Source organism: Anopheles maculipalpis, chromosome 3RL (assembly GCF_943734695.1).
Source record: "Anopheles maculipalpis chromosome 3RL, idAnoMacuDA_375_x, whole genome shotgun sequence".
Taxonomy (NCBI): domain Eukaryota; kingdom Metazoa; phylum Arthropoda; class Insecta; order Diptera; family Culicidae; genus Anopheles; species Anopheles maculipalpis.
In genome coordinates, this window is record NC_064872.1 from 32684643 (window position 1) to 32695681 (window position 11039).

General features: G+C 39.0%; 1 protein-coding gene across 8 annotated transcripts in view; it reads left to right on the plus strand.

The window, feature by feature from the left end:
• LOC126564205 (sodium/hydrogen exchanger 7) overlaps nucleotides 1-11039 on the plus strand; it is a 714899-nt gene that overhangs the window by 589921 nt on the left and 113939 nt on the right. For 2 of the 8 annotated variants that reach the window (XM_050221175.1, XM_050221174.1), the window contains exons 2-14: nucleotides 185-471; nucleotides 1008-1324; nucleotides 1393-1679; nucleotides 1744-1991; nucleotides 2278-2480; nucleotides 2559-2670; nucleotides 2744-2897; nucleotides 2970-3021; nucleotides 3342-3371; nucleotides 5497-5600; nucleotides 5676-5784; nucleotides 5861-5974; nucleotides 10643-10759. In XM_050221175.1, the coding sequence (XP_050077132.1) occupies nucleotides 186-471; nucleotides 1008-1324; nucleotides 1393-1679; nucleotides 1744-1991; nucleotides 2278-2480; nucleotides 2559-2670; nucleotides 2744-2897; nucleotides 2970-3021; nucleotides 3342-3371; nucleotides 5497-5600; nucleotides 5676-5784; nucleotides 5861-5974; nucleotides 10643-10759 (2133 nt within the window). In that variant the 5' untranslated portion in view covers nucleotide 185. Of the gene's footprint in view, nucleotides 1-184; nucleotides 472-1007; nucleotides 1325-1392; nucleotides 1680-1743; nucleotides 1992-2277; nucleotides 2481-2558; nucleotides 2671-2743; nucleotides 2898-2969; nucleotides 3022-3341; nucleotides 3372-4385; nucleotides 4446-5496; nucleotides 5601-5675; nucleotides 5785-5860; nucleotides 5975-9018; nucleotides 9040-10642; nucleotides 10760-11039 lie in introns of those variants that run through there. The other 6 variants (XM_050221177.1, XM_050221178.1, XM_050221179.1 and 3 more) reach the window with 4 other exon arrangements.

Below are 11039 nucleotides of genomic sequence, written 5' to 3' on the forward strand. Positions count from 1 at the left end.
TTTGTGATAAAGAAGGCGCAATCGACCCGCGAACGACAGAGATATATTCCCCGTCGTCAAACGAATAGCAGTACCATATTCGGGGTACCAGTTGCTACGGGTTCGGAGAAGTGATAACACTGGTCAGTAGTAGCCACCGGATCCGGATCCTCTACGAACGGTGCGACCGAAAGCAAGGAAACAGCATGTTTAAGCGGCGTGTGAAATCACAGCATACTCATCGATCGCGATATCGGTTTCTGCCGGTGGTGGTGCTGCTAGTGCTAGCCCAATGGTGCCTACTAAACACAGCCGTTACGGCCGAATCTACCGATATCGAGCTCGATGCGAAGGCGAACAAAATCCATCAGATCGATTCGCTCAATCTGTTGCTTTACACCTTCCTGCTAACGTTGACGGTGCTAACGATATGGTTATTTAAACATAGGCGCGTTTCATGGCTGCACGAAACGGGTCTGGCCGTTATATATGGTAAGTGAGAAGGGGGAAGTGGTAGTAAAGAAGGTAATTTTTTTTGGAGTCGATTTTCCTAGCAAACGAAATTTCGTTTCACTTATCAAAACATACCGGAAAGGTTCATGCAGGCGGAGAGAAAATCGGATTATTCGAATATTAACGCGGTTTGTAATCAATAGTACGACAATGTTTAGTGGGCGACATCGCTTCCCATATGGTACACTGTCGAACGGATCATTTTACATTGATAGCGGGAGGAGCACGTCGAAGAGCAGCAGCAATTCGTATGACTAATGCCGTTTGCGCAACGGCAGTTTGTATGGCTGTGTGATTTGTCTGAACGACCGACCGTCCGTCGTCCCCGTTCTGTTTATTATGTACTTGCTATATTTACTTTTGCATCGCCAGTGCAAAGCGATGCTATACCGGCTGTAGCAATAAGCAACAAAAAAAACTGACTCTGTAACGTTTTATGCGATAGAAACTCTAGAACCACGGCACACACACAATTCATCATTTCTTTCTTTTTTTTTATCTCTTCCTTCAAACAGGCCTCATTGTGGGCGCCATTATCCGTTATGCAGGAACCACCACACCAATCATTCACGTTTCCGTGGAAGCCGAACCGGATGCCAAGTTCAACCAAAGCCTCCCACCGGACACGTTATGGCTCAAGTTTCCGGGAAATTTGCCGCACGGTTCCGATCAACCGGTAAAAGCAAACAAAACGTACACGTACAGCTTTCGGGGCGAGCTGGGCAATGTGGAAGAGAACGAGATCGATCTGAAGGCGACGTTTGATCCGGAAATCTTTTTCAACATCATCCTGCCACCGATCATCTTCCATGCCGGTTACAGCTTAAAGAGGGTGAAATGATTAAAATTTGTTTTATATATTAAAAAAAACACTTTTCACATTTATATTCCTTTTTTTAGAAATATTTCTTCCGTAACCTCGGAGCGATTTTAATGTTTGCCATCATCGGTACGACCCTGTCGGCGTTTTTAATTGGTGCACTAATGTACGGATTCGTCCAGCTGATGCCAAAGCTAAAGTCGAGCTTTACGTTTCTGGATACGCTGTACTTTGGGGCCCTTATTTCTCCTACGGATCCGCTTACCATTTTGGCGATCTTTAGCGATATGCATGTGGATGTTAATCTGTATGCGCTTGTGTTTGGTGAAAGTGTACTGAACGATGCCGTTGCGATCGTGCTCAGTGGGTAAGTTATGGTGCAATTATGCTTCAACTTATAAAGGCTCTTAATGATGCATTTTGTTTTACAGTGCAATCCAAAACTACGGCGAACATTACTCGAGCAATGGTGAATTTGAAGGGCATGCGTTTTTACGATCGTTGGGCGATTTCTTTAGCGTGTTTGCCTTTTCACTGTTAATCGGTGCATCGATGGGGTGCGTTACGGCCATGATGACCAAGTTTACAAGGATACGAGACTTTCCACTGCTGGAATCGGCCTTGTTTGTACTGATGTCGTACAGTACGTTTTTAATTGCTGAAGCGGCTGAGTTGACCGGTAAGTTTTTAACCTTTATTTCAACGATCATCAAACATATTATATTGCATATATGTTGTTATATTGCATGTAAAATATTCTATTGGTAGGTATTGCATATTTAATATAATGGAGATAAACATTTGGAATGCCAAAAAAATATTTCTATCATACAGCAAAAAACCAGACCTTTTTTTTCTATATAAATATACTTTTCATTTAATTTTCAATTCTAGGGAAAGGTAAAGGGAAAATAAATGTACTTCAGGACGAAAAGATAATGAATTTCCCTTTTTTCAAATTACAGGAGTTGTTGCTGTACTGTTTTGCGGCATCTGTCAAGCACATTACACGTACAACAACCTTTCGGATGACTCCCGGACACGGACGAAGCAGATATTTGAGTTGCTTAATTTTCTTGCTGAAAACTTCATCTTCTCGTACATCGGTGTGTCCATGTTTACCTTCCCCAAGCATCATTTTGATCCGCTGTTCATTTTTACCGGATTTGTAAGTATCTGTTAGAAGTTTGTTTGTTTTTTTTTTTTTTAAATTGTAATTCTCTTTATTTATGAACCTTTCTTTCAGATGTGCGCGGCTATTGGGCGTGCTGTAAATATTTATCCCCTTTCAGCGTTGCTGAACATTGCTAGAAAGCCAAAGATTTCGTGGAACTTTCAGCACATGCTGTTCTTTGCAGGTAAAATTTCGCCTTTTTAACTCTATTTTCTTTAGGCAAATTTACCTGTAATTTTTTTTGCTACTTGTTGTAGGATTACGTGGTGCAATGTCTTTCGCACTTGCGATTCGTAACACGGTGTCCGATGCAAGACAGGCTATGCTAACGACAACGTCATTGATTGTTATTACTACCGTTATCATCCAGGGAGGTGCCGCTAACTTCCTGCTAAACTGGTTGAATATACCGTAAGCCGTTTTGAAGGGTGCGCTACGCTACCCGAAGCGATATTAATTTACTACCGTTTTCATTGCTTTCAGTGTTGGCGTTGATGATGAAACGGAAGTTCTACCCTATCAAGGCGTTCGTAGCGTAAGTAAAATAGTGTTTTATTTTTCTCGTTTTCCTACCCGTTGCTCTTTAGTGTTGCACTGTCGTGTAACACCGGCACATACAGCTCGTCCGGTGAAATAACAAAACCTCTTATGTATTTATATTTTTTTTTTGTTTTTTAATGGTTAATCTTCCTACAAACTCAAAAATGAAACGTTTCGCTAATCGCCTTTCAAAAATTTTATTTTAACCACAATTCCAACACTCTTGTACTTTCCATTCTAAATCGGTTTTATTTTCACCAAAATAAAAATCGTACGCCTGCCGCACTGTTCTCACGGCAACAAACCCAATAAAAGGTGTACAATTCGATGGAGAACACAGCTGGGGTATGTTAGATTCGTATAACAAAACAAACAGCATGCCGTATGGTGCCACTAGAATTTGGTTTAATGTTTGATCATTGTGTAGTGAAGTGTGATGGCTGATCTATTATTGCATGCCTCCTTCCCGTCGTTAATGTGTTTTGTATCAATGTATGCGTGCGTCTGTGTGTTGTATGGTCCATTAATCGATCCGATCTGCCCGTACCCACATTCATACCAGCTAGTTCGAAGCATTTCATTTTCCGTGTAGAACCTGGCAATGCCTTACAGTTTCCATGGTTTCAAAGCTTTCTTTAAACTTTCCTTGCATCATTATCGATTAAGCGTTTCTTAGCTAGCTGTCATGTTTCATGTTTCATGTCGCCATAAGCCGTAAACGAACCGGATGATATGCCAATGGGGATGGCATATCAGGTATTTCAAAGTCAATGTGGGGCACCTTGAAATTGTCTCACCTGTCTTTTCATAATATAGTGTATAGCGCAATTGATGGACCCATATACCAAGAGTTTTTTACCGCTTCGCAATCGTAAAATGGATCCTAAAATTAAAACTTGATCTTAATGCGCCAGAACTTTTAAGGGGTGAATTGCAAAACAAGACTATCAAAACGGAGCATAAACATTTTGAATTGCTGAGAGATTTAAGATAAATGTTAAAAAAATGAAAAATTTTCGATTGATCTTCAATCCTGCCCTAAGATGGTGAAAAGCATAACTATAAGATTGTGGTAGGGAAGTATATAAAATATTTATAGGTGTTACACATTGATTTTGACGTATTATTGACTGTTTAGAACAACTTTTTATTGGCTTGAAAATACTTGAGTCGCTAAAGAATGCTCTCTAACTCTCTCTAGAACTATTTAGAATGGACGAAAAACTATCACCCTCCCCCCTGTGCATTTCCTACAAAACAAACATGCACAATTCCCCAAAAACTAATCCATGATAATGTTTTTATTGTTGCTTATCGCAAATTCGTCACAATCGGAAACGATTGCTTTAATTTCTAAAGTCGATCGACGTTGGTTTAAATCTGAGTCAGCTGCAAGTGAATAGGCGAGCAAGCTCTTTGGTAAGAGGCATTATTAAATTCTAATTTTATACTAGTTTTTTTTTTCAAATTCTTAGTACATACGGATGTGATAAGTTTAACTTTTGTTTTAGAATAATTTTTGGTCGAGTAGTATGAATAGATGGTATTTGTTTTTTTTCTTCTGTGATTAATGTAACGTATGCATTAAAAAGAGTAGAGTTGCTGTAGTTTGGCAATCGGTTCGAATCTTAGCCAGGGTAATAACAAAAAAAGAGTCTTAGTATTTTAGCCCAAAAATGGGCATGAGTTTCTGTTCTGAATGGCGACAACTTCCGTAATTTTCTTCCCTTATTTGGGCATGAACTTTTCATCCTAAGGCACTTCTCCGGGACTCTACTCATCGTGAAGAGTCTTCGTATATTAATACTGCCACAAACACACAATCACTCGTGCATATCGCCATCTATCGAGGAGTAACTATTAAACTTCTTTACTAGTAATTACGTCGAACCCGATAAGATCAAGTATTTCTTCCTTCCAATCTTGATCTTATCGATTCCTGCTCAATCTTGGCTACAGAATGATGAATGAGAGCTATTGCTAAAGAGATCCTCTAACACCTGGATAAAAAATCTAGAGTGTCCTCGACCTCCTAGTCATTAGCTATGTCTTGTGAGGGGATTTTGTAAAATTAGAAACCATTATTTCGACGATCGTCAGGCTATGTGCCTTATCAATAGTAACATCTCCTTTAGGGGACTCAAGAAAATCAATCTATTTTTTAATGCATATGTTAGCTACTAAGTTTTACTAGACTTATGGTTTGAGGGATTTGCTAGACTTAGTTCTTACAAAGCTTCGAGAGCAAAACATTACCATGCTATTACTATTGAAACCGTCACCATTAACCACTAGCACTAGAGATTCGCCTTTCTTTGTCATTTGTTACCTTTCCCTTGCACCTAAAGCCTCGAGCTTTTTCTGCTATCATTAAGATTGTTTGTCATTTCGCTGTGAAGAGTTAATGTAGTAACAACTCCCAGAGGGCACTACGTAATAATTGCATTTCGTTTCAATTTATACGTAAAAGGATTTGGAAAATCCAGATAGTGAGGGTGCCACCACACCGGGAGGAACACGAAGAGGGCACGAAAAGGCTGTCCTGGCACGACTGTGGGGAAACTTCGATACAAGGTAAGGCCATCAAGTTGGGCTGATAGAGTTTAGCAAAGGATTGAATGAATGTGCCACGTTGTTTCACTTTACCAGGTATATGAAACCATTGCTGACCCATTCGAGGCCGACATTGCTCGAAACGTTACCCGTTTGCTTGAGCCCATTGGCTCGTTTGCTCACCACAACCGAGCAGCTGACGCAGGTAGGCACTTAGAAATAAAAAAATTGATGCTAATGTATAATTGTAGTAATACAAAATTTATTGTTATAACCCGTAGGATGGTCCAACGCGCCGTTCGGATTCCGATTCCGACCTATGCATCGATGACGATGATCGTGCTTCGCGCGGTGGCCCCACTGATGGTAGCGGTCGCAGGAACTCAATCAATCGCGTAAGTATACGCCTCGTTTCGGACGATCGCAGCACGATATTTGCAAGCTATAAAAACCGCGACTAAAAAAAAATATTTGCAAATGCAGATCGGGTAGTGTGCGAGATGAGCTTGAGAAGTAAAAACACAGTCGTAGGGAACAATAATTTGCAAGCTAACAAGTTGTATGATATTCGGGGATAGGTATGGTTTTTTTTAGTTCTAAACCTTCTACAACGCAACTAGCACGTAAATGATGATGAATGCATGAAATAATCCGTACTACTAATTCATACACAACCCACACATCCAAAACAATTACACAAAACATACAAAGTATTTAAGGGTAGAGCAAGCTGTCGTAAGAAGGACGAGAACAGATCGTCAAAAAAAAAAAAAATGCGTGCCTCTGCTTCAGCGCGCAATTACCGCTTGAGCGTGTCTCTCTGGATTTGTTAGAGGTGTTTATCGATATGTACTATCCATTGGTGGTGTTTTTATCGCTGTCTAGTCAACGCGGTACTGTTTGCCGTAGGTTCGGTTATAAACGAGCTGCTATAAATGCATGCTCTAACGAATATTCTTAACAGAAGTGTGTAGCGGTGTCATGGTGCTAGCCACTACCACCCTCCTGTTGTTTGTCCTATATGTAAAGACTGGACGTGTTAAAAACGTGTTGGTGATAAAGTGTATTTTGCCAGTTTAACATTAGGGGTGTCCGGTATGTAGGTTAGCGTAGATTGATATAATTTTGACTTTTGACAATTGTCCAAGGTGAGGGTAGCATAAAAGCGTAGAGATCGACACAAACAGGCGGTGAGTAACGCTTCCATTCGACATTCGGAAAAATATGACACAACTACATGTACAATAGACATGACTTAATTTATCTGACTGACATGACTGAAAAATTATCTAACGATAGAAAGGTGCAACATCTGAATTATTCAGATGCTCACCACTATTGAATTCTTGATTTAAGTTTTGCATCACAGCTTGATTTCGATGATTTCGCATACGATGCACGTCTGTCCCATGTGTTCCACGCAATCATCGATTGTTGTTTATAATATGTATTTTACAGTGACCGCTAATAGTGTAAGACCACTTTTATGTGCCGCTTTTCAAAGAGCTCATAATTAAATAGTAATAATTAAAAAACCTGTAATACGTTTGAACATTTTTCGACCCAAAAAAATGTGTTGATTGGTACACCTAACCAATCTTAGCGTTTAGTGAGGAGAATTCCGTTCCTTCAATGGAACGATTGAATCTAGGTTCAAATAGAGTCACGAAGTAGGTTTTTTGCATCTACTTGTTTTGTCCATTAGAATGTTAAACCGGATTTTCTAACACCTTTTATTCCTGCATAAAGCTCCATTTTATTACAATGAAAGCAACGCTCAACGCTATTTGGGTTTTGTAAAATCAGGTGAAAACATAATGTTTGTGGAACTTCCGGTCCTCTCTAATGAAGCGAGGCCTACGATCCACGATGTTGTTAAATAGACGAAAAGATTAGACTGACTATAATATCATCAAGAATCGAAAAAAGCGACTAATAGCCGATTTCATGGTTCATCCGATGACAGGAACGTGTTTCCAAAATGTTCATCTAAGCTTAACAAAAAAAAAATGAATAAATGAAAAAGTAGTTTCGTTGAAGATTGGCTTCACAATCTCATGCTTGCTTGACGTGCAATAGCATGTGGTCTTATTTCATTGGTGATCACTGTTGGTTTGGTTGATTTTTAGTAGTCATGGTCAAAGCGGTTGAGGAACTACAATTGATGATTCACTCTTACCATGAGCTGTAAATTAATGCAAACATTAATGTTTACGACACACATGGGAAAGTTGGCATTTAAGGCATTAAGGCCTCGTGGAACCGGATTGCCGGATGATGTAATCTATTTAGTTATCTTTTTTATCTATTGTCTGTTGTAGTTTTATTTTCGTTCGTAAACATTACTCATACAATAATGATGAAGCATCGAAATTGGTGTTAAAATTTATTGAAGCGTTGGAATTAGAATTCACCGCAAAAAATCTTTCCAAGCAAAAGCGGAACGGGAATGGTAACATGCCCTACTACTGCCATTAGCTCTCACGTAAACCGGTTATTTAAAAAAAATGAGCACCAAGAAGGCAATAGAAGCAAATGGAAACCGACGTCGAATGGAAGCGACACTTAACGCCGCAGTTACAAGTAGTTGATTGTTAACGATAAGTTATTATTAAGTAAGCCTAGTTTTATCGACAACCGTATGAACGTGGATTGTGATCTTAATATGTATCCCCTTGTTCTTTGCATGCATGCGTTTCCTTCGTTATCGTCCCTTCGACTCTATCCCCACTACTATCCACTACCTATCGTGTGTATGTATGTGACTCGGTGTGACGCACGTGTCCTGCGCCATTCGATCGTAAATTGTATCCTCTTATCCTTCTGCAAACTCGTTATACTACCGACAACAAATACCACCGACCACTACTTCTACTACACCACAACTACGACTACTACTTCTACTACCTGCTACTGCTCCTAATACTTTCACTCGGTCCATTCGTCCTGGCGTATGGGCGAACTGGTACGACCACCGAATTCCGCACACACACACACACACACACACACACACACACACACACACACACACACACACACACACACACACACACACACACACACGAAACAAACACTTTCTGATATAATTAAACCTATCAACACCGGCAGCGACAGCAACTTTCCGATGCCGCGCATGAGGCTAACGATGCGATCAACATACTAAGTAGTTTGGGAACTAATTTTATGTAACACCCAAATAACTGTCTCAAGCTACTCATCGAGAGTGAGTGATGGGATTATATAGCGATTCTTTTGTAAAAAAATTATCCTTTTAACATTTTTCTTTGTTGTTTTTTCGCATGTTTTGTTTTGTTTTAAATAACGAACTGATCCTTTTTTATATAATTGGCATAATTTTATTCAGTTTTTCTTTCGTTTCGTTTGTTTTTTTTTCTCTTCTTCCTGATTTATTCTACGCGTGTGCACGGTGTTTATGCAGCAGAAACGTACTATTTAAGCTGGCCGATCCTGTCGTTTTCTTCTGCTAGTAAAGAAAACGTGGGTTAAAAATGAAGTGCAACACAGTATGTATGCTCAACCAAATTTTTGCAGCATTACCCACCCAATGGGGTTTGCCATATGTATCCTTGGTAATTTTTAGTTTAATATTTTTTAAGTTTGCAATCGGTTTATCCCTTCTCTTGTTATTTAGTTTTTTAAAAACATTAATTTATAGCTCAAAGGTATATGGGGGTATTGAGGTTGATTTGTTACAGAACTGCGCAACATCGTTTGTTGGTGGTTAACGTATTTTCATTAGGCTAAGTTTTTACTTGGTCCCAAAGCAAGGGACAATAATTGTGTTTAAGAACTTGTTGAGTGAGTGTACTCTTCGAATTAAGTCTTTCATTGCTTAATGAAATAAATTATAATTGCTTTCTTCCGTTTCGGTCACATTTTTGAAAGATTCATAAACCTTCCAAATAACTTCTGGAGCAAATTTTGCTTCCTTTTTCCTTTAGCAAAAAAAAAAAAAATTTCCAAACTATTGAACCATTCAATGCTGTGTGCTCTCTGTTGACTCCACTGAGAACGTTTTCTTTTTTATTATTTGATACTTATCTGTTTCAACTTTTTTAATTATTTAACTTTCATCGAGCCTACATTTGTTGGTTTATCTATTTCGTACTTGATTTTTTTATGTCGTAGATGTGTTGTTTTACAAAATTTTTATGTTCTACAGTTACCCAACACCGTAAGTCAAACGATTACATGCGAAACATACAAACCCCCTTCCTGTGATTTGTCATTAATCTGAAAGCTGCAGTATATAAAATGCTAACGCGCGCTCTAGCTTGAGTTAAACGATTGGGAGCATCAATGATCGATTCGTTCGTGTTGTACTTACCAGTGTGAAATACAATGATTTTAACGTTTGATAGTAGGGCTTATAAGAGCTAGTTAATTCGTTCCGAATGTGTCAAAGGATTAGTAAATCAATGACAACGTGCCGGTTGAAAAAAGGTAGTGCTCTGCTAACAGAAAAAGACGAGCAGCAAAGCAGAACGTTTGGTTTACATCGTTTAAGTTCGTTAAGTATTCTGCTAAGTAAAAAAAAAGTGTTGCGCCAATGTCCTATCCAAAGCGATCAAGGGTGCGATGTTATGCCGAAAGGAATAGAGATTCATTATGTAATGCGTTTGACATGCTTACAGTGGGGATAATCATTGTAAGTGGCAGTTTTTTTTATATAACTTTGGGTGATCGTCTAAACACAAGTTGTCCGGATAACAAAGGTGCTAGTTAGACGCTATAGGGACAATGTGTGTAGGTCTACAACTGTCTAATGTGCTGAAGATTGTGTAGTTAATATCGAACGAGCAAGAGACGCTAAACATGTGCATTAAATACAATGATATTAAATGATAAACAGTTGACGTATTTTCCTCTTTTCTTTGTACTGCATTCAACTTGTTTTTTGGCGCTTTCATAATCCTTTCTCTCTTTCTCTTTCTCTCCCTCTTTTCTAACGTTTGCTCTCCCCATTCACTATGCGTCCGATAACGATCTTTCCGGTGCGGGGGGGTTGATTAAAATTCCGAAACATCCGAAACGGTCTCTAGTTAGAAATTATGGACGACAATGAGCATGGCACGTTCCGCGTTGCATCCTCTGCCACTATTGCCAACCGCATCATACAGCAGGGAAGAAGGGCCAGTGGAAAAATATTCCACTTCTAAACGACTTATCTAGTATTAAGATGCAATACTGTCGCTTACATTCTTAACGATGATCTGTTCCGAATATTCTACGCGTTCGAGTAACCGAAAGTTCTTGTTTTTGACTGTGATATTTTAAAATTTGAATCATTTTGTTTGTTTTCTATCCAATAATGTCGGTGAGCTGTTTGGCTATTTTTCATTCTTCTTTGGAAAAGTTTTTTTTTCAAATCCAAAACCTAAATAAAGTACGATCTGTAATCGTTATATTATATGCGTTACAAGCACATATATGGCTAAT